The 26,733-nt window shown below is 44.8% G+C and overlaps 1 protein-coding gene and 1 pseudogene across 2 annotated transcripts; one reads left to right on the top strand and one right to left on the bottom strand.

Annotated features, from left to right (window-relative positions):
- Nucleotides 1-3,739: 3,739 nt before the first annotated feature.
- LOC308428799 (histo-blood group ABO system transferase-like) lies at nucleotides 3,740-8,863 on the bottom strand (the record flags this gene model as incomplete). Its single annotated transcript, XM_080927374.1, has 5 exons — nucleotides 3,740-4,427; nucleotides 6,486-6,620; nucleotides 7,108-7,143; nucleotides 8,603-8,656; nucleotides 8,721-8,863. 5 exons carry the CDS (start codon nucleotides 8,861-8,863, stop codon nucleotides 3,740-3,742), a joined length of 1,056 nt encoding a protein of 351 aa, XP_080783500.1.
- Nucleotides 8,864-15,035: 6,172 nt separating this feature from the next.
- LOC308428800 (torsin-1A-interacting protein 2-like) lies at nucleotides 15,036-20,817 on the top strand (annotated as a pseudogene). Its single transcript has 2 exons — nucleotides 15,036-15,057; nucleotides 20,513-20,817. The product of its transcript is annotated as a torsin-1A-interacting protein 2-like (transcript).
- Nucleotides 20,818-26,733: the final 5,916 nt, after the last annotated feature.

Genomic DNA, 26,733 nt, shown 5'->3' on the forward strand with positions numbered 1-26,733 from the left:
ATCTTTCATGGAGCAGAAGGAGCAAGAGGGGCTTTTTCCCTCTATCCAGAAAACTAATGTAATAAACTCAGCATAATAAAAAAATCTTTAAGCCTATGTTTTTTAAAAAAGCAAACTTAAAATCTTGAACTTGTGATTATTAAAAAATGAATCATATAATAGATTTATGCTAATAATTTATCAGAACACCATCAGTTAATCTTAAGATTCTGAACTTTTGAAGTCTTGATATAATAGTGGCACAGTGAGGGGAAAAAATCCGAAGCATTTTATATCTTAAATTCTTTTCATTCACCACCCAAGTTTTTTCTGTCCTCCCACCTTTGTATCTTGCAATTACCAACCTCAAAACACCTTCCTAGACTCTCAAATGTTTTTTTTAATATCCTTAGAAAGTTAAGCTTTCATATCCTCAGACCTTGCATAAAGTTTATATCTTTTTCCAAGTAATCATTTAACATGAGACATAGGTAACCACCTATGTCATTGTGGAGCAGTCACCAAAAACTGCATTTTTTAGATAAGGAAGTGGCAAATGATTGCATCTGAGACGTGTGCATCATGAAGCCTTGGAACAAGGCAACCCTCTTTGCCTTCCTGACAAGAGCTCTGGTAGTCTTAACTAGCTAATTAATTGATTAGTAGCTAACACTGTGTGGATCACCTTGGGGCAAGAAGCATAGCCTTCTCTCTAGTTGGCTTAGCTGTCGATGTAACCAGAGACCTGAGAAGGATAAATTATACCCTAGATGCTGTATATTAATTTAAATGACAGAAGTTGTTCTGCAGTCCACTACCTCACAGTTTTGCCAGGTCCCTGTGGTCTCCATCACAACTCAGGCAGAGGCAGTCTGGTCATCAGGACCAGAAGAGGAACACAAGATAGATGACCACACCTTGTGCTAGGCAATATGAGACATTCGGTTCTCTGAGTGTTCTGTTTGTCCACAATTCAGGCCAAGCCCTGGCAGTGGGCAAGGTATTGATTGGGATGGTGTTGTCTGGTGGTTGGTGTACCACAATCCAGGTAGAGTCCTTTGTCACTGTACCCATATCTTCTTGAAAACTTGGGGGTTCACAGTTAGGACTGGAAGTCTCTCTCATAATAAGCTTACACATTGAATGCCATATTCAGCAGATCTCTGACAGTATTGAGAACTAGTATCTATTGAGCCTATCTGAGCTAGACAATCTGTGTCTGTTTTATCTGCTCTAGCTGTAACTAGCAAATATAAAACAGGAGAGTAAAGTTTAATATTCTAATTAGCTGCATTGGTTTTAAGCATGGCTTTGCATACATTTTGAACACATTAGAGAATATGACCATTTATAAGGTTACTGACTCTGTTTGTATTTTTAATTATAGTAGCTTGTCTTACTCAGGGTTTTTATTCCTGCACAAACATCATGACCAAGAAGCAAGTTGGGAAGAAAATGGTTTATTCAGCTTACACTTCCACATTGCTGTTCATCACTAAAGGAAGTCAGGACTAGAATTCAAACAGATCAAGAAGCAGGAGCTGATGCAGAGGTCATGGAGGGATGTCACTTACTGGTTTGCTTCCCCTGGCTTGCTCAGTCTGCTTTCTTATATAACCCAAGTCTACTAGCCCAGGGACAGCACTACCCACAGTGGTCTGGGCCCTCCCCTCTTGATCACTAGTTGAGAAAATGCCTTACAGCTGTGTCTTAGTCAGGGTTTCTATTCCTGCACAAACATCATAACCAAGAAGCAAGCTGGGGATAAAAGGGTTTGTTCAGCTTACACTTCCATGTAGATGCTCATCATCAAAGGAAGTCAGAACTGGACTTCAAGATCAGATATCGGGAGCTGATGCAGAGGCCATGGAGGGATGTTACTTACTGGCTTGCTTCTCCTGGCTGCTCAGCCTGCTTTCTTATAGAACCCAGGTCTACCAGCCCAGGGATGGCTCCACCCACAGTGTGCTGGGCCCTCCCCTCTTGATCACTTACAGCTGAATCTCATGGAGGCATTTTCTCAACTGAGGCTTCTTTCTCTGTGATAACTCCAGCTTGTGTCAAGGTGACACAAAACCATCCAGTACATAGCTTTTCTGAAACTAGAACTGTTGTAGCTTTTGAGACTAAAGCCTGTTTGTTAGGTCTGAACTTTAAAAATTATGATTTTTGAGTTGAAGCTCATTTAGCATCAAGACAAAACTTTTAAATCTATAAAAGACTGAGAAACTTTGACCTTTATATGATGTATCTATAGCTTATAAAAACACAAAGCTACATTATAAAATAACATTAGCAAAAACAAGGCTAAAGATATCTTTAAGGCAGTGATCTTTATACCTTTTAATGTTGTAAACCTCTAAAGTGATATTAAAATAAACCATCTTTTAAAGAGTGAAAACATAGAGCAACACTATGACAATTCACCCAGACAAGATGGAGATCATATAAGAATCTTATCTCAATTCAAGTCTTTGCTAATTGCCTTCCTGTAGATTTATGTTAAGGCAATACGTGATTAGACAGGGAGAAGAGGTGGAAAAAAGAGGAAACGGAAGATGAGTCAAGGAGTAAAACGGAAGAGGAGTCAGAGGAGAAGGAGGAGAGGACAGAACTGGAACAGGAGGATGGCAACTGAGAGGGATTTCTTAGGAAGGGAATAGAGAGCTTAAGTTGTAAATCTTCCCAAAAACCGCAGCTTGCTTTCCTAATTACTGAGCTGTGTTTTCATTGAATGGGTTTGTTTGGGTTGAAGAGGAAAATGCAACAAGTTGGCGATTGGGTTGAAAAGGATATTGCAACACCTTCCTAGTCTGTTTAGTTGCTGCCCTCAAGCAAGAAGACAATGAATTGAGGACTTCCCACAAAAAAAAAAAAAAAAAAAGGCTGACAGTAATGCGACTGCCCTCAACCAAGATGGCAATGAGTCTATAGCTCTGCCTTTAGCAAAGACAGCAACTAGTCAGGTGATGATTACATCCCAGAATGGAATGTCATGTGATTTAAGATTGCCTGAACATGGAATTTTAATTATTATTTTGGCCCTGGCCTTTAAAAACATGTCTGAGTTTTAAAAGAGTGAGCAATAACATATTTTTAAATACCATAAAATAGCAGTAGAACAGTATTAAATATTTTTAAGTTTATATATGTTTAAATAACATCTGAAAGGAACAGCATTTGTTTACTCAAGCATGCAATGGCTTTGTGCTAACAAAGAGACAGATGGTTAGACACACACTTTAAGGTCTGGACTGACCTGATCTTGAAATGTTATCATTATATAAGAAACATTTTAAACCAAGCTGAATTGAATACATTGTACAAATATAACTTTAAGGGCTGGAGAGATGGCTCGGCTGTTAAGAGCACTAACGACTACAACTGACTAGTCTTCCAGTGGTCCTCAGTTCAATTCCCAGAAACCACATGGTGTCTTACAACCATCCTTAATGGATCCAATCAATGCCCTCTTCTGGAGTGTCTTGAAGACAGCTATAGGGTACTCATACATAAAATAAATAAATAAATCTTTAATATATATAATAAATTATATATAATATATATATAACTTTACATTTTTATCATCATACAAAAATCCATATTAATTTAAAATACAAGCCTTGTCCTTGTCTTAATCTGCTGGACTGTGAGGTGGGATAGAAGGTGACAGTCAGCAATATCACTCAATACTTCCAATTCCAGCACAGCTGGAGTGCCCCTTGCTATCGGCCTGGCCTCTCCAACAGGAATTCAGCTATCAGTTCCTGATTGCCTTATGGTTCTTGGGCACGGCCACATATCTCAGCTTCTTCATGATGGAAGGCCAGCCCAGCTTCTGTTGGTCCCACATGTACTCTGGGGACAGCACCTTTGTAGGTTTGTGGTAAAGCAGGTACTTGTTCAGATGGCTCTCATCATGCCACACGGCCTCGATGCCGTTGGCCTGGTCTTTCACCATAGCCTCGTGGCATGCCTTGGTGAGATGGTACACTTCCACCACTGACCCCCCAAAGAAGCCCCCCATATAGTAAAAGTCACCCTCATCCCAGGGGATGTAGGCCTGGGACTGTGGCCGGCGCTCATAGGTAAAGGCCTCTCGGCTGCTCCTGTAGAAGCCAGGATGCAGGGTGCCGAAGCGTGCAGAGAGGATCTCCACACCCACGTGGTCACTGAACTTCATGTCCACATCTGCACACACCAGGTAATCCACCTCATGGAGAAAGCGCCGCTCTGAGAAGTGGCTGATCATCTCCATGCGGTGCATGGACACGTCCTGCCAGCGGGTGTAGTTGCGCACAGTAAGCACCACCAGCCGCCGTCCTGCACCCAGAGCAACCTGTGGCACATCAGCTGGCCGGTCAGTGAAGACATAGTAGATGACCTTGTGTCCCACCATGAAGTGCTGCTCGGCTGTCTCCAGGAGGAGCTTCAGGAACACAACATACCTGTGAGGGAGGACAAAGGGGTATGGAGAGGTTTGACAAAGCTATAACAGACTTATCAGGGCATAGGCCCAGACTGCAGAAACCATAGCTGCCTAGAGGTAGGGAGGTTTGATCCCTCCCCTGTTCTGCTTAGACTGCTGTCTTAACCAGTCTGCAGGCTACACCTCACTTCACCCTCTTTTGCTGCAGAAGGTTGAAACATCAGCAACCCCATCTTAGCAAGGAACACTGAGCTAGAATCCTGGAAGTTTTAAGCCAGGCAGCAGGGCTGAATCCTCAACCGGAGCTCCAGGCATATCTGCCACAGGTATCTGTTGTCTTGGCAACTCTGTCCCAAGCACCCTCCAGTACTGACAGCTCCATCCCAGTACATTCCACACCTACCTCACACACTTGCATTGACCTGAGTAAAGCCTCTGCTTGTAGAGCCCCACCTTGAAACCCTAGTGGGACTGAAGAGATTCTCAAGGTCCTGGTACCTGTGCCCCTCCTTTGTGGCATGCTGCCAGACCCTGTCTCAGGACAGGTCTCCATATCTCAGACCTTCCTCCTCAGAAGGTTTATGGCATCTTTAGAAAAGGCATTCAGTAACTCACATGTGTTCCTCAGAGTGATTCCCCCATGAACTGCACCAGAACAAGAATTGGGTTCACAGGGTAAATAGGAAAAGGGTGAAAGGCACCCTAGAAACAAGGAAAAGCCTAAAGCAAAACCTCAGGTCCAAGAACAAAAGAACCCAGGTTCTAAGCCATCTTCCAGCCTGAGATTTCACCTGCTTCAGATGGCTGCCCCTCCCTAGATGACTCCTAGGGCCATGTGTCCCCACCAGGGGAACAGCTCCCCATCACCTGGCAAGTGAGCAAAGCCCCCTCTAGTGTCAGAAACAAGCAAATGGCAGTTTTCCCTGCATAACGGTGACCATGGGGTTCCCAGCTGGTCCCCTCAGGGGCCTTCTTTCCACAAACAAGACAGTTACCCACACCTAGCAGGGTTCTTGCTGATGTACCCAGCAGCACCCAAACAAGGTAGGGTTTATGTCTTTTTACTGCAAAGTCCTTTGTCCCTAGGAGCTCCAGACATTCTCAAGGTGCCTAAAGATCCTTCCAACTAAGCCCCCAAACATCTCTCAAGTCTACTTGGTTCAAAGCCCTCACCCAGCACTGCAGGGAAACACAATGTCCTCCTCATGTGCAGGTAGCACAGATGGCTTCTCTCAGCACCCACAGTCTTCCACACTGTAATGCTGTCCTGCCCTGCTTCCCACAGGCTCCCACAGGGCTCAGTTCTTGCCTGTGCTCTAAAGTCAGTCTGACCCAGAGTCTCCGGGCTTCACAGGTCTACTACTACCCATGGTCTCCAGGGCTGATGTTAAATATTTCATCCAACCCTTGATGTCCACCTTGTCTTGCATCTGAGGGCAAATTAGTGGCCATAGCTCCACTGGCATCCTGTTCCTTCCTGCCAGCCCTAGGGATGAAGAGACCAACCTAAAGTGTAAGGAATGCAAATGGCACCTGGCTGAGAGCACAGTGGGAAAGGCAGCTGGCCAGAGGCTCTGGGGGGAGTCAGAGATGGGTTCATTTGCCTGTGAACCCACCCTAGCTCAGGAAGGTGGCAGAGTGAACAAGCCCCTCCCCCCACTCTATCCTAAATACAAGCATGAAGCTTGGAATGCCTGCGCCTCCACTTGACCATGTGTGTTGCATATGTGAGGGTGTGTGCATATGTATTATATATGTTCACATTTACTTGCCTGTGTGCATATGGAAAGGCCAGAAGTTGACTTCGGTCTCTTCTGCCATCTCTGTCATTCATCTTATCTGTTCTTCAGACAGGGTCCCTTCATTGACTCTAAAGCTCACTGTTGGGCTAGCTTGTTCATCAAATGGGCTGGATCCACTTGGCGCTCCCCTCTACCCACAGTGCTGAGGTTACAGGTGCATGCCACCATTCTCAGCTTTCCCATGGGTGTTGGGGATAAACTCATGTCCTCATGTCCCTGAAACAAGTGTTTTACCCACTAGCCATCTCACCTTCTCTCCAACCCCAGCTGCTTACTTTTTGATGGCAAACACAGTCAATCCAATCGTGATATTCTGAAGCTTGAACTGCTCATTCAGTATGTCTATGTTGAAGGTCCCCTCCCAGATGATGGGAGCCAGCCAAGGAGTCAAGACAAGAACATCTTTCCTACTACATGGGGAGAGAGTCAAGAGCAACATGTGACCAAACATGCCTGCAGGAACCTTTCTCAGATTCCACACCCTCAGCTTCCCCAGGGCTGATCACCCACCCAGAATGGGGTTGTGTCAACCAGCAGCACTTCTTAATGACTATTCCCAACCTCAGCCATACAGAGCAACTGGGTTTACTACCACCACACTTGTCACATCTCTAAAAAATCCCTGGGGACAGAAACAGAAAATAAGGAGCAAAAGCCCAAATTCGAAAAAAGAGACAGAAGATGCTCTGGGCCCAAGACCTGAATCAGACAGTCCTAAGACTCTAAACTGGCGGATGAAGCAAGGTCAGGGAAAATTATCTTTGGTCTTGGTTTTTTCTGAGTTTAATTTATCCTGAGGCTAACTCAGGCCTTCAGGTGTGCTACTAAACTATTCCCCTGGGACAAGCAAATCATCCTTTAGTGCCTTTCAGCACGACACATGCAGTGACTACTCACGTGGGTTTTAGCACCCTTGGCTGAGGATAGACCTCCCTGAAAAACAAAAAAAAAACACCAGAACTCAAATTGACAGGAAGGTCAGACATGCACCAGGCAAACAGACCTTCATGAGCAGTGGCAAGCAAGCCACCTTGTCTGCTCATGATCCTGGGATCCAAGGACAAACCAAAGCAGGAAGATCACAGTCTTACTTGACATAAGATAGGGAGAGGAAATCATGAGACACCCACCCCTGGTTAAGACTGAGAGACCCAAGAACTACTTTAATTCACAAGCTGGATGAAACCAAGCATGCCTATTCCTAGTAGATGCTGACCATCCCACCTGGGCCTGCAGCCTGCCTTGGTCCTGTTCTCGTTGGTGGCAGAGTCCTGGCTCTGTCTTTGTCAGAAACCAGTCCCATCATCAGTGTAAAGTGAGTCTCACAAAAGGCCTGGGGCAATGTGTATCAGTGAACTGTCCCCACAAAAGATGCCAGTCCCCAAGGGACAAGAGCCACTTCTGCTAGCAAGCTGCACGCCCTATGATGGTGTCCAAACCAGAGAGCAAGGCGGGAACGGTGCTCAGGATCTGAACCCTAGCTACTCTTGCAGAAACACTAAGTTCAGTTCCCAGCACCCACATGGAGACCCACAGCCATCTGTGACTCCTGTTCCAGGGGACCTCTGGCCCTTTTCTGGCCTCTTGGGGCACTGGCATAAATGTAGTATGCAGACATAAAAGCAGGCAACACACTCATACCCTTAAAACCAGGGGCCTCTAGAGAGACAGCCATAAAAGACGTGCCTGCCTCCCAAGACAAATAAAGGGGGTGCTCTGCAGCAATGTAAAGCTGACACAGAGGGAACTGGTGGGAACAAGAACAAAGGGTGGTTAGGAGGCCATGTAGTCTAGTGGGAAGCACAGCATAAACAAAAAACAATGCCAGGGGCCCAAGTCAACAGCATGGACTGTGAGGAACGCAGAGGGCTGGAGTGTGCCAACAGGGAGAATCCAAACTCAGAAAGCTTCCCGCCTTCTGTTCTGAAGGATCCTTAGCTACTAGAAGGAAATTAGGATTAAGACAACCATGTAGCTGGTGCAAGGCCACAGAAGACTCAGGAAAACAAGCAAAGCCAGGGGATGCCTTCCCAAAAGACAGACTGGCAGGATCTAGAAATGGTGGGGATGGAGAAGGTCTCCAACTTGGGTTTGGAGCTGCCCAGGCAGGTACAAAGGGAGGATGAGGCCGAAGCTAGAGAAAAACACATATGCCCATTAAAGACAGCAGGGGGCAGCAGAAGCTGCTCTGAACAGCACAGATGAAGTCTAGAGCCATCCAATCAGAGAGGTGGTAGAGATAAGCAAAGGCCACAAGGCACATGCAGCAAAAAGTTCATCCAGCCAGCAGTAATCTATCCCCCTACACATATACATGTCACACATATAACACATACACACATGCACATATCTCTCTGTGTCTCTGTCTCTGTCTCTGTCTCTGCCCACTCACCTAGTCACAGCTCCTGGCTGCTCCAATTCCTTGCTTCTGAGGCTCAGGAACAAGCTGTAGGAAGGGTATGCACAGGGGTAGCTGTTCAGAACACAGACCTGACACTGACTGTCTGTACCTTCCTCCAAATGCACCACTGAATCCAGCACAGTGAGCAGGGATCTCAGTGGAGCTGCGGGGCCAGGTGACAGGACTAAGCATGCTCAAGCCATTGAAAGAAAAGATGGCAAAGAGGAAGTGGCCTGGGAACAAGGTCTGCATCTGGACAGCTGTTGCATTTCAGACAGCCCCTACTCCATGCCAGGTACCTACAACCTAAGAGTATTTCCTGGCGGTGTCTACAGAAGCCCCAGTAGACATGGCAGTGTCTTGTTCTCTGAGGATTCATGGACCATTTGCATTGAGAGAGGGCTGAAGTCCATCACCCCCAGGCCTGCCCTCCTCTCTTTCCCCAAGACCCACCCTCACAATTAGAGCCAAATGACAGGGTATCCATCCCCATTTCCCTTTGGGGAATCAGACTTCACTATGTGGGCAAGCAAAGCTGGAATTATCACTCTGGGTGCTGAGGCAGGAGCATCATTCCAGTGCTGGTAGGGATGCACACAGCTTAGGGTCCCCATCAGGGTCTCAGCCCTTCCTCGGCAGCCTGGGTTCTCTTACCCAAAGAAGACTAAGACAAGCACTGTAAGGGGAAGGATTCCAAGGTGAAGTGAGTAGCACTTTGGTCCTCCTGAAAAACAGCAGCACAGGATCCAGTTACTCACCCACTTCTCAGGCCTGACTGCCTTCCAAGCCTTTGCTGAGATCCAGATGTGCCCTGCAGCCACCACTGTATCTCAGGCAGCCCCAGTATGGCCTCCAGCCCCACTGTTCCCTTCCAACTCATGACTACGGCCACTCCCCTGAATCTTTGGGGTCCCCTCACATCTTCATGCCACAGAGCAGTCCCTCCATGGTAAGCTGCAGTGACCATACCAAAATGAACACCTTGGTGTCACTGCTGGTTCCTTTGCAGGAGACTGGGACCAGCTCCCCCGCTGGCCCATATGCTTACATCCACAGGGACTTGTCTTTTCTAGTGAAATTTTCTCACGTGACAGTTGACACCCAGAGATGATGTGCACTAGGTAAGTACCACCAACCTATGCCCCCAATACTTCAGATGATTTTGATGTCTCTCAGAGTTATGTGTTCCTATTATCAAGTCCAAATATTCCCCAAAGTCATGTGTGTAAATAAACTCATGTGCCAGCTCTGGAGAAAGCTCAGTGGGTGAAGTTTTTGCCACAGCCACACAAGCATGAGGACCTCGTTCCTATCTCCAGAGCCTATGTAAAACCAGACATCGGGTAATCCCAACATACCTGTGATGGGGTGGGGAGAGGAAAATGGGAAAATTCACGAAGGCTCACAGGCCAACTAGCTTGGCATGTACAGTGAGGGAGAACAGATGACACCCTGCTTCAAATTAAAAAAAAAAGGCAAGGCTGTCCTCTGACCATCATGGGCACACCCACACTCGAGTCATATGTTTTAAGGCTTCTGTCTAAAAGTGCTTACCTCTGCCTGTCCCAGCCAGTTACTTTCCCTCCTCACCTACCTGACATGGTCATTTGTATCTAACATGTTATGTATTGATTTAGTTGTATATGTGTGCACTCGTGAATGAAACAGAGCACATAGAGGTCAGAGTACAAGTTGTGGGGGTCACATTTCTCCTTTTATGATGTGGGTTCTAGGGATTGAATTCAGGTCATCACTGTTGGGATTCTGTAGACCCCACCCCTCAGTTACCTGGCAATAGCCAGGTATGCTCCACCCCAGTGACCTGACACTATAAAAGGGGCTGCTTGCCCCCTCCTCTCTCTTGTTCTCTCTCTCTTTCTCTCTCCCCACCCGTCCTTTTCCCCTTCCCTTCCCCCTCTCCCTCCATGTGCTCATGGCTGGCCTCTACTCCTCTATTTCTCTCTCTCTCCCTCCCTCCCTCCCCCCCCCCCCCCCCCCGCCTCTACCACCCTCTTAACTCTCCAATGACCTGAATAAACTCTATTCTGTACTATACCATTGTGTGGCTGGTTCCTCAGGGGGAAGGGATTCCCAACATGGACCCCCCAGAGGCATCTTCCTTGCCCTCAGGCCTAGCTTAACCTCCATGGGCCATATGCCCCCCACTCTCTTCATCCTTCCCCTAACATTGGTGCCGAAAGCCAGGACATCATCTTTTCACAACATTGGTGCCCCGTGACTTTTAACAACAATCACATTTGCAACAAAGACCTTTCCCTCCTGAGCCGTCTCATTTCTCGCTCATGTTTTCTCTCCATGCCAAATCTCCCCACAATGAAATGACTGATTTCTAAAAGATGCTAAAATCATAAATGAGAAGGCGGCATTCAGACTGTACTTTATTATGTTCTGCCCACACCCCTTGTACAGTTACTAGTTTAGCTATAGAGAAATCTAACTGACAGGAGTATTTGTCCAATTTTGAAATAGTTGCTCTTTTTTAATTTTTGGACTGAAGAGATGGCTCAACTGTTAAGAGCACAGACTGCTCTTTTCAGAGAACCAAGATTCAACATGCACCTGTCAGTTCACAACTCTTGTTAACTCCTATCCCACGGCATTCAATGCCCTCCTCTGGCCTCCACAGGCACTGAGCACACAAGGTACACAGATATATATGCAGACAAAACACACATACACATAAAATAAAAATAAAATATGACAAAAAAACTTTTTGCCTCTGTTTTTTGAGACAGGGCTTGTTTATGTAGCCCCAGCTGTCCCAGAATTTACAGACCAGTCTGGCCTCAAACTCAGAGATCCACCTGTGTAATCAGCATTTAACTATGTAGGGATTAGTGTGAATTGGATAAGTTTGTCCCTAAGCACTCATTTTCAGATGTTGCTAAAAATAATATTATTTTTATTTTGATGCTTAATAACTTCTTTAAAAAGTATTATACTAATAAAACCAGTTTAGGCATTGACTTTGGTCCATGAAACCTTGTTCAGCTGACTTAGCTGAGCCTGTCACATATAATGAGATGAGACATAAAAATAGAAGTACCAAGAATCAGGGGAAACTGGTGCCACACCATAGAGAGGGGAAGCCAGCAGTCAGGAGCCTAAAGAAACGAAACTCAAAAAAAAAAAAAAAAAAAAAAGAACAGCAGGTACACAGTTTAATTTAAGGCTAGAGGGATATTCTTGTTGATTTGAAAAGAAGAAATAACATAAATAAATGAATGTTCATGACAAGGACACCATAGGTAAACATTTATGGCAAAATTAACAAAGTCTGAGAAAATAGATAGAGACAAGAGGAAATGGAGGTGGGTGGCTATAGCCAAGCTAAAGGCCTGGAAAGAACAATGACTCAGGGTCAAGAAAACAGAAGAAAATTCTACTCCTCTATTCCTCTCCTACTGGCCAAAGCCACTTTCCACAGAAGTGTTCTTTTTTTTAAGCCAATTAACCACTTAATGTTACTTGTATGTGCTTAGATGTAGGGTCATCTATGAGAGCGTGAGTATCTTCTCAGGGACTGTCTTCCTGAAGAAAATGGAATCCTCCCTCCCCACAGCTGTGAGTTACAAGTTACTCCTCAAACAGGTGGGACTTCATGAGCCCTTCACCATCCATGCTGAGATTTTTAGTCAGTGGTTTTTAAAGTGTGTGTGTGTGTGTGTGTGTGTGTGTGTGTACGCGCGCGTGCGTGCGTGCGTGTGCACACACACACACAGAACAGCCAAGCTCGATTCTGATGTCACCACAAACAGAAAAGGGAAAAAATTATACCCAAAGTATAATTTTTTTAATTATACAAAGACAATAAAGATGAGAAGCAAAACTCAATACATCAAAAAGAAGCAAAGATAAAAATCAAAACCCCAACATTAATTCTTTGAAAAAAACTAATAAAAATCATAAAAACAGTAACTGATAAAATGCTGGGCAACAAGCCAGGTAATGGTGACTCACACCTTTATTTACAGGACTCAGGAGGCAGAGACAGGTGGGTCTCTGAGTGCGGGGCCAGCCTGGTCTATAAAGTGAGTTCCAGGACAGCCAAGGAAGGCTACACAGAGAAATCCTGATGGAAAAATAAAAACAAACAAACAAAAAGTTCATGAGAGACAAGTAACTAAAATCAAAATTAAAGATCAGCACCAGTGCCAATAGAAAATGCCCAGTAGAAAATGTGAGTCTGACTCTCTGTGACACTGGTTGAATCCAAGAAGCCCCAGATGTGACCCAGATGTATAACCAGAAAGGGGGAAGATAATTGCAATAAGGACTTGGACTGTCTAGCCTCTAGGAACAAAACATGCTGTGGGGGGGGGGGGATTTCTCGGTAATATATCTGCTTTCTAAACACTTAATGTACATTAAGAATATATAGCCCCTTGCAGTTCCCACATGTGCCAGGACCAGAGCCCTGGAACTGGATCCTATCACACACAGCCCACACCCCAGTGCATCTCAACTTCTCAGGTATTCTGACACATCCAAAATAACAGGATAACAGGACCAAAGGATCACAGGAAGAACAGGATTCAGTCACAGACAAGGAGGCCAGATAACACCAGAGATAACCAGATGACAAGAGGCAAGCTAAGAAAATAAGCAACAGAAACAAATTGACTAGGCAACATCAAAACCCACTTCTCCCACCACAGCAAGTCCTGTATACCTTAACACACCTATAAAGCAAGATTCAGATCCAAAGTCTCATTTCATGAAAATGAAAGAGGACTTTTTAAAGGATATAAATAACTCCCTTAAAAAAATACAGAAGAACACAAGTAAATAAGTAGAAGCCCTTAAAGAGGAAATACATAAATCCCTTAAAGAAATACAGGAAAACACAAACAGGTGAAGAAATTGAACAAAACTGTCCAGGACCTAAAAATGGAAATAGAATTATTTAAGAAAACTCAAAGGGAGACAACCCCGGTGATGGAAAACCTAGAAAAGAGAGCAGGAGTCACAGATGCAAGCATCACCAACAGAATACAAGAAATAGAAGAGAGAATCTCAGTGGCAGAAGACAGAATAAAGAACATCTACACAACAGTCAAGGAAAACACAAAAAGCAAAAGTTCCTATCTCAAAACATTCAAGAAATCCAGGACACAATGAAAAGACCGAACAAACCTGAGAATAATAGGTATAGAAGAGAGTGACGATTCCCAAATCAAAAGGCCAGCATACATCTTCAACAAAATTATAGAAGAAAATTTTCCTAACCTAAAGGAAAAAATGCCCGTAAAGATACAGGAAGCCTACAGAACACCAAACAAATGGGACCAGAAAAGAAATCCCTCATGTCACATAATAATTAAAACACCAAATGCACTTAACAAAGAAAGAATATTGAAAGCAGTAAGGGGAAAAGGTCAAGTAACATATAAAAGCAGACCTATCAGAATTGCACCATACTTCTCAACCAAGACTCTAAATGCCAGAAAGTCCTGAGCAGACCCTAAGAGAACAAAAATGCCAGCCCAGGATATACCCAACAAAACTTGCAAAAACCATATGTGGAGAAACCAAGGTATTTCAAGAGAAACCCAAACTTGAATGCTATATTTTCAAAAATCCAGCCCTACAGAGAATAACAGAAGGAAAAACCCAACACAAGAAAGGAAACTATACTCAAGAAAAAGCAATAAATTCATCTTTTCACAACAAACCCAAAAGAAGAGAAACACACAAACATAATTCCACTTCTAACAACAAAAATAACAGGAAGCAACAATCATTTGTTCCTAATATCTCTCAACATCAATGGACTCGCATACAGGCAATTGGGAGGGGAGAAGGAGGATGTGGGATGGGGGATTGATGGAGGGGTAACTGGGAAGTGGGATATCATTTGAGCTGTAAATGAATGGAATGACTAATAAAAATAAAAAACAAATAAAGTAAAATAAAGAATATATGAAGAGCTAGGCATGTTGGCACAGGCCTTTAATTCCAGAACTCAGAAGGCAGAAGCCTGAAGATCTCTGTGAGTTCGTGGTCAGCACACAGCACAGAACTTAAGTTCCAGGACAGCCAAGACTACACAGTCTTGTCTCAAAGGAAAAAAAAAAATGTGTGTGTGTGTGTGTGTGTGTGTGTGTGTGTGAAGAACTCTCAAAACTGAGGAAATACAAAAGGGGAAACCTTAACTCCTTTAAAAGAAAAAAAAAACAGTTAGTAAGCATTTTACTAAAGAAATGCAAACTGCTCATCCTGGCTTGCTCTTGGGAAAGCCCAAATCAAAACCACAGTCACAGCCGGGTTGTGGGTCTCTGGGAGTCGCAGTCTAGCTGTTGTTGTGTTGTTTTGTTTAATTACACCAGTCACTACTTGTACATGGAATGAAGGGTTGCTGAGTGTGCTCAGCCAGAGTCTGGACAAGCAGTCTCCTCACAACATGATCGCTCCCAAGATCTTCCGTAAGCCTTCTTGTCAAGCACCAAGGCAACCCAGAGCAAAGAGGGAGATCCAACAAGGGGTCACTTTCCAGAATTCCTGGTTGGTCAGTTCTCCGGGAGCTAGCAGTTTCTAAGAAACCACTCCACACAGCAGCCATGCCCAGCAACTCACCAGCCACCACTGTGTGTAAACTCCAGGCTTACCTTCTCTGGTGGGAGCCCTCTCTATGTCTCCACACACTGCACCAGCTTCTGGGGCTGGGCCTCCCCTGCAGTGGCTCTGCTCGTGGCACACTTACTTCCTAGGTTCCCCCACACCAGGCCTCTCACATACACAGAGACTCACATCTCCAGGCCTGTGTCCTATTCCTTGCTGATACAACCAGTGTTCGGCAAATTTCACCGGGAATAAATAGAGATTAAACATTGGGAGTGGCCTAAGAATAGGCACTAATTTGTCAAGTTCTTCAAAACCTCTGAACATCATCAAGGATGTCTTGATGTCAGATGTCAAGTCGTCTGTTCCAGGCTTGGATCATATCATGAACTGGAGCCTCGAGCGTACAGACAGCCACTGGTAAGACGTGTTGGGAAGAAAATGGTGGACAATGGACAGGGTAGAGGGATGAAGAAAGAGCACAGAAGAGCCTAGGAGAACATTCCCAATCATTGGAGCAGGGGTTGCAGTTACACCGCCACAACTCCATTCACCCTTCCCACTGTGTCTCTCCAAACCTTCCCACAGCAATAAGGGGGTACCCCACCCCTTCACACTCCTTGGACATCAGTGAGTCTAAACACAGCATGGCTGACGGAGCACTATCACTGTGACTGTTGGAACCAGGTGTGTCCTGCTCTGAGTGACTCTGTATGTATAAAGGGGGAGGGGCTGTTGGTTGGTTGGTTGGGGTATTTTTGCCAATGCTTTGCCATGAGAGGCTCCATCATCTGTCCATCACCATCCATCCAGCACAGAATGACAAAAGCTTTCTTCATTGAAATAAAAAGGAAGTTGCCCTATCAGCCTATAAGGACTTTATGAGCATATTAAAATTCTATCTAGGAAACTGGACTGTGGTAGTTTGAATAAGAATGATCCATGTAGTCTCATATATTTGAATCTTAGTCACCAGGGAGAAGCACTATTGGTGAAGATTTAGGTGTGGCTAGAGTAGGGGTGGCCTTGTTGGAGTGGCTGTGTCACTGGGGGTGGGCTTTAAGGTTTCAAAGGCAAAAGTCAGGCCCAATCCCTCTCTTTCATACTCTGATGCTGCCTGGGGATGAGGATATAGCTCTCAGATACTGCTCCAGGGCCATGTGTGATAAATTTACTCGTGGCCTGAGGTCAGTGTTTCCTTCTTGGTCCAGCTTCAAGAACGGCGTATATGGACCAGTGATAATGGACTATCAGGCTCTGGAACTGTAAGCAAGCCCCACTGAGATGCATTCTTTGGTAAGACTTGCTATGGTCATAACATCTCTTGACAGCAATAGAAAAGTGACTGAGACAGAAGCTGACACTGGGAACGGGGCACTGCTGTGACGGGCCTGACTAGGCTGCTTGTTGGAAGAACGTGAACTCTGCAACTTTGGTTCAGAAAAGTGGGTGGACTCTTGGAGAGTGGTTTAATGTGCATCTGAGTTGGAGCACAGAAGACAGCAGTTAAGAAAGAGTCATAGAAGCCGTGAGAGCCAAGCCCTGTCAGAAGGGAAGATTGTTTGTTGGTCAGTGGCCTGAGGACTTTTCTTGGGATATATTGGCGAAGACTGTGGCTGCTTTCTGTCCTTGTCCAAAATAGACACCTGAAGTTAAATGGAAGCGTTTTGGATTAATGGTGAGAGATTTCAAGACAGCCTAGTATTGGCCAGGTGGTGTGACTATTAGTAATCACTTATGCCGATCTATAATGAAAGGGGGCAGCTGGACTAAGAGAAATACGAACTGTCCCACGGAAGGAGAACAGGAGCACAGGAAGGTGCAGCGGAGGTAAGTCCGGTGCTCAAGGACATAAAAGTTTATAAGGTAAAGCCTGATGCACCTCGGGTAGGGGAGGGTCCTCACCTGACCTGCAGGGATGCACTCTGTCCCTTTCCTTTCCTCTGTGTTCACTCTGGGTGTAACTCCCAGTTCCCTGCGGAAACCAGAAGCTTTTCCAAGGAGAAGCCTACGACTGTGCAGGACCAGATTTGCCTCAGGGCTCAAACAAGAAGTTTAGCAAATCCTGCTGCTTACCGCAGCCCTGATGGGGTCACTCACCCAACCGCAGATCCATCATTGCTCCCGCTGCATTCCTCTGCTACAACATCGAGTTCAACGCCTGAAGGATGCAGGCAGGGAGGAACGTGTCTAGGAACACAGACCCTCCGGAACCTGGAGCCTCCTACTGACCACCGTTCCGCAAACAGAACCCAAGCTGGCTGCCCCAAAGTTGTGCCAAGAAGCCCCGCCCCTCCCGGCCTGTAAAATCCAGGCCATTATCCTGGGGCACATACTCCCGCACACATGCTGGTGCTCCTACCCCCACTCCAGAGCGACCTGAGCAGTTCCTGCCTAGAGAGCCTCAGCTCCCTGCAAGGTCGCTAACACTAGCGACTGGTTACACACCACAACTCCAGTTCACAGGACTCAGCTGCACCCCTCTGTGGCTCCAACCCCATGATCCAGTCTCATGACCTAGGCTTTGTCTTCTGTCTGATAGGGTCTCTTGGCCCTACAGGGAGGAGGAGCTAGCACACAAAGACCATAGCATCAGCAGGTGCCCTATTCTTGCTAGTACTTCCAAGGTTATTAGAGACCTGTTCATACTTCTGCTTCTTGGTGGGTTCTCCTAAACCACTTTTAGCAGGCGAAAACACAGAATCACCCAGAGGTGACAGGGTCGAGCAGAATGAAGTTTAGTAGCCCCACAACTTGATTAATTTTTAATCCGTATGTTTTACTCCCCTGTCCTCTAACGGCTGTCAGTCTTCATCCTCCCACGCCTGTGGGACCCAGGATCTCAATCTTGCACTGCACACAGTGTGCCAATAACCTGGAGCCTTAGGGCCATCGCATACCTCACCATCCACCTTCTAGCCACTCCTCAGATTTCTACTGCCTGGTTTCGAGCTATTCTGCCTTCTCCCATCACGTGGCACATTAGGAGAAAGAGACCACAGTTTATATATGAAACGTCTCAAAGCTGTCGAGATACCTGCCCATCCCAGCCTTCTCTAGAGTCAATAGAGCACCATCAGAATCCTAGCAAGTTCTTTTGTAAGTATCAGGAAGGCTGCTTTAGAGCTGGAAATGTGTCTAGGTTGGTAGAGTGGCTTTCCTAAGATTCGAAAATCTAGGTAGATCCCAGCACTTTGCAGGTGTGTGATGGTTTGTATATGCTTGGCCCAGGGAGTGGCACTATTAGGAGGTGTGACCTTGCTGGAGTAGGTGTGTCACTGTGGGTGTGGGCTTTAAGACCCTCATCTTAGCTGCCTGGAGGCCAAGATTCTGCTAGCAGCCTTCAGATGAAGATGTAGAACTCTCAGCTACTCCTGCACCATGCCTGCCTGGATGCTGCCATGCTCCTATCTTGATGATAATGGACTGAACCTCTAAACCTGTGAGCCAGCACCAGTTAAATGTTGCCCTTATAAGAATTGTCTTGGTCACGGTGTCTGTTCATAGCAGTAAAACCTTAAGACAAGGTGGCTGCAGGAGAATCAAGATTTCATGACCATCCTTGGTTACCTAGTAATTCCAACAGCAGCCTCAGATAAGACACTCTGTTCAACAAAAAACTGATTTTAAATTTTATGTGGAAAAGCAAAACTCTCAAGACAGCCAACACAGTGGCGAAGGATAAAGCTTGAGGACTCAAACTAGCTGAGGGAGCACGGTCTTGAAAGACTGAACAAATAGGTCAATGGGGCAGAATAGAGAGCCCAGAAATAGACACAGAAATGTCAGTGCACTGACCTTAAGCAGAATATTGAGGCCAATATTGTGGAGAAATGACAGAGCTTGATCACTTGGACTTTCACATTCAAAACAAACAAGAAAGACGCTAACTACCCAGACTTCATAAAAGTTAAATCCATATAGTTCACAGACTTACATGTAAATCAGTTACTAAAGTTACTCAGTTACTGTATTAGTCAAGGTTCTCTATTGTGGTGGTCTCTATATAGTAAGGTATTTGTTGATGTCTGTAGTCCAACTCCCTAACAATGGTCAGCAGCAGCTGTGAGTGGAAGTCCAAGGATCTAGCAGATGCTCAGTCCCACAAGGCAGGCAGGCAAAGAGAGCAAGCCTTCCTTCTTTCAATGTCTTTATGTGGGTCTCCAGATTAAAGGTGTGCACCACCACACCTGGATCTGGGACCTGCTTTGTCCCAGATGACCTTGAACTCAGAGATCTCCTTGTCTTAGTGTCCTAAGATCCATAGCCTCTATGCTTCAAGATCACAGGTGAGCCTCCCAATTCTGAGTTGTGGTTCATTCCAGATATAGTCAAATTGACAACCAGAAATAGCCACTACAGTTACTCAGGAGGAAATGGAGACCGTGAGAGTTTTGATGATGATGTTTTAAATACAACACCAAAGACAGGTACATAAAAGAATAGACTAAAAGCTACTCTTTCTTAAAATTATATTTTTCTGCTCTAATAAAGAAACAATAAAAAGACAGTCCATGAACTGATTGCAAAATACATGATCTGATAAAGGTCTACCATCCAAAGTATTCAAAGAACTCATAAAATCCAACCACATAAAAGCTGCCCAACCCAACATTCTGCTGTGGAGCAGGAGGAACTGCCAAGGGGTGCCACTGATCCTGACTGTCTCATGTCTTAAAACCTGGCTGCAAATCGTATTTGAGAAAGGATCCCTCCTCACCCCCACCAGCACAAACAGAGATGGAGGTGCGTGGAGCATTCCCATATCGTTCCACAAACTCAACACCAGCAACTTCTCTGTGACTGGGTCCAGATAAAGGTCCTTTTCAAGACCTGCCTTCACTGGATCACTTCACCACCAGGTCTTCCTGACCCTCTTCATCACCGTAAAGTGCTGTTGGTTAGACTGCCTGTACCAACAGCAGATTCACCGGATCCATCAGCGTGTCTGGTTCAGCAAGCATCATTTACCAGCAGAGCAGAGATTCTGTGATTCTGCACCCAGCTGATATTGGACAGGAAAAAGCAACCGGCTTGGATTAGAGGCCTGGCTTTCCTTTGAAGGAGCTATTCTGTGATCTGTGTTGCTAGTAAGTGACTGGAGTGGTCCCTGAGTACAGAGACTGAGGTGCAGTCGAGGAAAAATAAACTATGAGATCTTGAAGAGCTGCACTAAGGTGCAAGCCAGGTTCAACATTCCAGTGTTATTGAACTGACACATGCTAAGTGACACTGTAGCGGGACTGGTTGTTGCTTACTGCTTTTCCTCTCTGTCACTGTTGCCTTTTGTTGTTCATTTCTTTGTGTCGTCTTTCTAAGCCCAGGTGTTCTCCGATAATTCACACTGCCCTGATTGCGGTGTTTAGAACTAGGGCACTGGTTGTGCCAAACTGAACTTGTTGAAAATGAATGTTACCAAGTGTTTTTAGACCGTATTATCAGGACTGATTGTTGCCCTGAATGTTACCCTGACAATCCTGCTCACAGAAGCCTTGCTCTGCCTTGGTCTTTTGGTTAGAAAAAAGATCCATGATTCCAGGGTAGCTGGTTTTAATCCTGCCTTACAATTAATCTGGAGCAGAACAGACAAAACTTTAGACAAGAAACTTGGCCAAAGCAAATGACTTCTGAAACGGATTCATGGAGACTCCAAGGGCTTTGTGTCCATAGCCTAGGGGAGAAAAAGAATTAACTTGGTTCTGTTTTCCTTCTCTTGTTCTTCATTTTTTAAGGTGCTGGGGATTGGGTCTGGCTGCCTTGTGCATGCTAGGCAAGTGCTCGTCCACCGAGTTAAAACCAAGGCTCCCCAGTGCTAAGGCTGACTCAGACCGCTGTCACTACTCTGTCAGCTGCTTACATTGTTGGGGCTGCTTCCTGGGTCTATGCATATTTTAGCATAAATTTAGTTGAAATTGAAACCAGAGTATTTACCTAGAACCAGACTAACCTAAAGCCCCTATAAATGCTTTACAACCTGGCCCCTCCTGAAAATTGCCACAGCCTAAGTATTGACAAAATGATGTGACCCTGGAGGGGAGGTCCCATGTTCTATGCCCCATTAACTGCTTTTCTGTCAGTACCTGTAATGAGAACATGTTCTTGCAGCTGTATTCTAGATTATTCTAATAAATTTAATGTACTACATTGTTCTAGCTTTCTCCTTATACACTGATCAAGAGAGATATGTATATGTGCATGTAAATTTTTTATATATATAGTTCCTTGACACTGTTTAATCCTCAGTATCACAGTATTGATAATTGATCCTGTCACATACGATTTGGCAGTACCCACACAGGTCCCAGTTTACAATTCCTTGTCTCTCTATAACCAAAGACTGTCTTGCCTTGTGCTGACTGAACTCAATGGCCTCCCGTGGAAATGGAATTTATAACAGATGATAATGCTTGACTCCATATAGTTTCAGAACCGTCTAGTGGATGCTCTGTCTTAGACATAAGAATGTGTTGCTGAACATTGGCCACGTTCTAGGGTTCTGTTCATGGAAACATATTTGGAGTTAAGCAACTTAGAAAAAGCTTCTGAGAAACATTTGAGAAGACACTGGACATTTGGGGGGGGTTGTTTATTTGTTTGTTTGGTTGGTTGGTTTTGGTTTTTGTTTGGTTGGTTGGTTTTGGTATTTTTCCAAGACAGGATTTCTCTGTGTGGCACTGGCTTTCCTGGAATTTGATTTGTAGAGCAGGCTGGCCTTGAACTCAGAGATCTGCCTGCCTGTGCCTCCTGAGTGCTGGGGTTAAAGATGTGAGTCACCATGCCTGTCACTGACAAGGACCCGGTTCTGCTCTTTCCTCTTTAGGGTCTTTATGGTCTCAGGATAGTTTTTAATGGGTTCAGTATGGTTTGCTGTGCCAGATGTTTGCATCACAGCCAGAAGCAGGGACACCTGGCTTGCTCTCGCTGAAGTCTTAATTTGGAAATAAAATCTTTTGAAACAAAGGGTGGGAAAAGCTGCTCACCCTTCTGTGGTGGTTAAACTTAACTTTCAACTTGGTAAAAGCTAGAATCGACTAAGACACATCTCTGGGAAGGCATTTCCAGGAAGTATTAACTGGGTGGACACGTCCTAAAGTGGCTCAGATGTAGAGGGTCCAGGGAAGAGCCTCGCTTCATGCTTCCCTCGCTTAGCTTCTTGCTGGCAATGCGCTCTCTCCAGGGACACTGCCACCACCGGTTGTTGTCAACACCCTCATCTAAGGAAGAGATCAAGTATAGTGGCTACACTGTGAGCCTGACAAAAACTTCCTGAAACCTACCCGTATCTTCCTCAAAATGTTAATGGTCCTTTCAGAATCTTTTGTCGACATTCTTTTATTTGTTGGTTGCCTTACAAAGGCAGTAAAAAAGACAGGGAATTGTTCAACCCACACAAACATTCGGTCTGTTACTGGCAAACACTGGGATCAGTAGGCTGATTTGCCTTAGATGTGGTAAGCCAGTATACCTGCAGAAGGATGGACCACGCAGATGCCTCCTTGGCTCCTTGACAGGCTAAAGGTAATTTGAACATAACAATTCTGAATCTGTTGGCTAATCAGTGGAGAACATGTTTGATAAAGATTGACAGCTCCTTTCTTCTACACCTGTGGCACCAGAAATAAGTACAATTATCAACAAGTCAGGGGGCATATACAATGGACAATGAAATGTTTCATCTCTCCAAGCATCACCCTCAGGGGGTGCGGCTTAGACCTGCCAGCCGCTGGGAATAGAATTCCTACAAGTGCCGTGGGCATACAAGCAGTGCCTAAAAGGAATTAGGGGACCTGTTCCCCAAACCCAGTGGATTATTTGGGAGAAAGGTGGTACAGACTTAATGGGGTTCCTGCTGCCGCTGGCGTAGTTGGTGACAATCTTACTGCAGAAACTAAGGTACTGATATGTTCAGGAGGAACAGTGTTTATGACAAGGATTGCTCTGTTCCTCAACTGCCACTACTACCTATGTCACCATGAACCAAAGAAGTTTATAACAAGGGTTCTGTGGAAAGTGCCACACCCTGTGGTCACTGAAGTAATTAATCCACTCTAAGCTCACCAGTGGGTGCACACAAGCTCCTTGTTACCTGCCCAAAGGTTTTAGATTCACGAATGAAACACACTCACACAGAGAGAGAGAGAGAGAGAGAGAGAGAGAGAGAGAGAGAGACAGAACCTTCTATTTTAATATACCTTAAACAGCCTAATGGCTGAGCACTTCCAAACCTCCTCACAGCTAATACACTCTCCCCCTCCGATATTCCTGAATCATTACTTATTAAAATCTGTATTTTATCTTGGCCACCATAGACCTAGGCCCGTAGCCCTTATGGGATCTGATTCCTACATGTTGGCAGTGTCTCTGTCTCTCTACCCTACATTTCTCAAGCCAGGACCTTCTTTCCCCGACAATAGTGATTCTCCAACCTCCTCCTTCCTGGCACTCCCTTGCCCAGAAAATCTAAAGTCCTGTCTTCCTGCCCAGCCATTGGCCGCTGGAAACTTCATTTACCAATTAGAGTCAATAGGGGCAGAGACCATCAGCATCTTACAGGCAGACATGTGGGTTCCTGTATGGTTGGGGAGCTGAATTAATACAAAAAGCATTAAAACCAATCCACAATAGATCACAGCACATTACCAGGAAACAGCCCTCTTTATGTAAATAAAGATGAAACCTTGTCTGGTCTTACCGATACTGGTGCCACAGAAAATGTCACTCTGTCACAGCCCTCCACTTTGATTGGTATTGGTATTGGTTTTGAATCCCCAACTGAGTGAAAACAAGGAGTTCTGAGATGCTAAAATAGAGAAGCCATAAAGGGCATACAGAATCTATACAGCTGTTTGGGGCAGACATTCCTGTGACTATATAGGTATGAGATTTGTTGTCTCAAGTAGAAGTTACTGTCTTTTTTAATAGTATTAAAGTACTTAAGCCCCTAAGATGGGGAGAGATGGTTTTGTGTTACCCTTTGAGATTCTGGGTTAAAATGCTCAGTTTGGTTTAGGATTTCCAAATGTACTGGAATGCTCACTGGTAAGACACCAACCTAGATGCGTGCTTTTCCTACCACAGCATCCACTGAGTCGTCAGTTTGAGTTAATCAGTGGCCAACAGAAGAAAGAAATGGAACATCTGAAAGTATTTCTATGGCAAGAACTGGATGTGGAGCACAGAGAACCTTAAACAGAATTTAAAACATGTCTATCATTCTGTATCTGCTCTCGACAGCGTAAAGCCTCTACTGGGAGAGAGTGGAAATGTCTTCCTCTGGGAATGATTAATAGCTCCTTTGTTGGTTTGTGGCAGAAATCTCATTGCCTATGCAGCAAAAATGCCTTCAAGTTTATGTTATACATTATATAGATAATATTTTTACTTACAAAGGAACACTCCACTGTTCAAAGATTCCCAGTATGTTTTTAGTTGTCTTGAAAAGGTTGTTCTCAAAATTACACCAGAAAAATATAATAAATCCCACCCTTTTAATAGCTGAGATATCTTATGGATGCATGTGCTCTACCTTTACCCTCAAAAGGTACAGCTTCAAACCTCAACCTTTAAACCATGAAATAGTTTTCAAAAGCTATTGTGTGATATTAACCCATTTCCACAGCTAAAGACCAACCCCCCTTTTTTGGTGTTGCTGATGGGGATTCTGACGTAGCCTCTATGTGTGTCCTCAGTGCTAAATCTCATGCTATGTGTAACGATTAAAAAAGTGTTTCAAAATACTGAAATGGCAAAAGCTGATTATGACTTAATTGTATACCTTAATATTTTGGACATACCTGAACTTCCTACAGGTATTCCAGCACAATTGACCCTTAGCATCAAAAAATGAACAAATTTGTCATCTCAATCCCAAAGGTCTTTTACACTATTTTATATTGCATAAGAAAGGGATTAAATAATCAATTCAGTTATGAAAAGTGAGAAGTTATTTTCCTTATTGAGGCCACCCAAGTTACTTCTTTCTATGCTTTGGGTCTCCCATAACAAACACATTTATCCTCTTTTACAGGATAGATCTTGTATCATTACCCAGTGATAAAATTCGACAATGCCCACACACACCTCTCTTGTTCCCAAGGTTCCTTCCTCTTTCCCTCCATCTGGTGCATTCACACTTTTTACTAACCTGGGTTACAGCTCAGCAAGCACAAGGCCACTCCCTCTGTTGTGCTATATTTGCTGTTCTAGGAGTTTCCCACGTGAGCAAAACCATAATGAACCTTTCGGTGATTTTATTAAAAAGTGACATTTCCTCTACATACCCATGCGACCCATGTCTGGCCTTGCCCCTGCAGGAAAAAAATTTAAAAGTCTGCCCAAGGTCTGAGCCCCAGCCTTCCTCCCACCTTCCTCCCTGCCTGCCTCTAAACCAGCTGCCATGACATCTGGGCAGCCTCGACCTACTTTTTCTCCTCTGTCCTCTTGAGTGTTTACCCACCAGCCAAGACTGACCTCCAGTCCTCCGCACACCCTGGCTTTCCCGCACACCCTGGCTTTCCCGCGCACCCCGGCTTTCCCGCCCTGGTCACTTCCTTGCTTTATCTTTGCTCCCTTGCTCCCACAGCACCTTAGTGGATTCTTGGAGCGTTCCCGCCCCACTCCTGCTGCCCAACCCATGGGCTTCAAGCACAACTTGAAAACAACTTGTTTTCTAACCCAAACTCAACCTCATCTCAGAAGCTGAACCATCCTGGGTTCTGCCTAGAAATGATGGCAGTCTTGCTGTATCCACACTGGACCAGGGCACTTGTCAGACCTCGGTGCCCCTCCCTAGGGTATTGGAGGGCAGCTCTGAGCTTCCTCTCCACACCAAATTCACCAAAATAGAAAGTGGTGCAGTCCTACTTTAAGTGAATATATTTAAAGACACTGAGTTTTTCACTTAAAATTGCTAAGACTGGCTATAAAACGGCAGAGTAGGGAGAGCCTTTCTGCATAAACATGGCAACCTGAGTCTGAACTTGGGAACCCATGAGTTTGAAGAAAAGCACCCCCACAGAGTTGCCCTCTGAACCCCTCAAACATGCCCATGTGTACGCATCAAGCACAAAAATAAATAAGAAAACTCTATCTTTTTTGTTAGGGGGAAATGTTTAAGATGATTGTTTTGTTTAATGTACCACAGGAAGAAAAGATGGCTAGTAAGAAATGAGTTCTTTTGATCTAAGGTGGTGGGCGTCAGGAGTCGATACTGCATAGTGCCCCCATCCTCTAAAACCCTGGTGTGCATGCCTGCGGCATCTGTCCTGCCCTTAGCCTTTGTGCTGATTAGCAATTAGCCAATGGCATCAGATTGTAAGGTCCAGGTCCACAGGTGGGGTGGAACAGTCACCATTTGAACTAGATAAAAAACTAAGTGGACTTTGTAATCCCATGTATTTCTCTCGGGTAGCTCACACTTCTAGCAAAAAGAAATCCTCTTCCAGGATTAATTTTGCTTTGTTTTTGTGATTCTCTATGTAATACCTTTTTTTTTTTTTTTTTTTTTTTTTTTTTTTTTGCTATCATCCTTGCTTAGCCAG

The sequence above is a fragment of the Micromys minutus genome (genome assembly GCF_963924665.1).
Source record: "Micromys minutus genome assembly, chromosome: 13".
NCBI classification, from domain to species: Eukaryota; Metazoa; Chordata; class Mammalia; order Rodentia; family Muridae; genus Micromys; species Micromys minutus.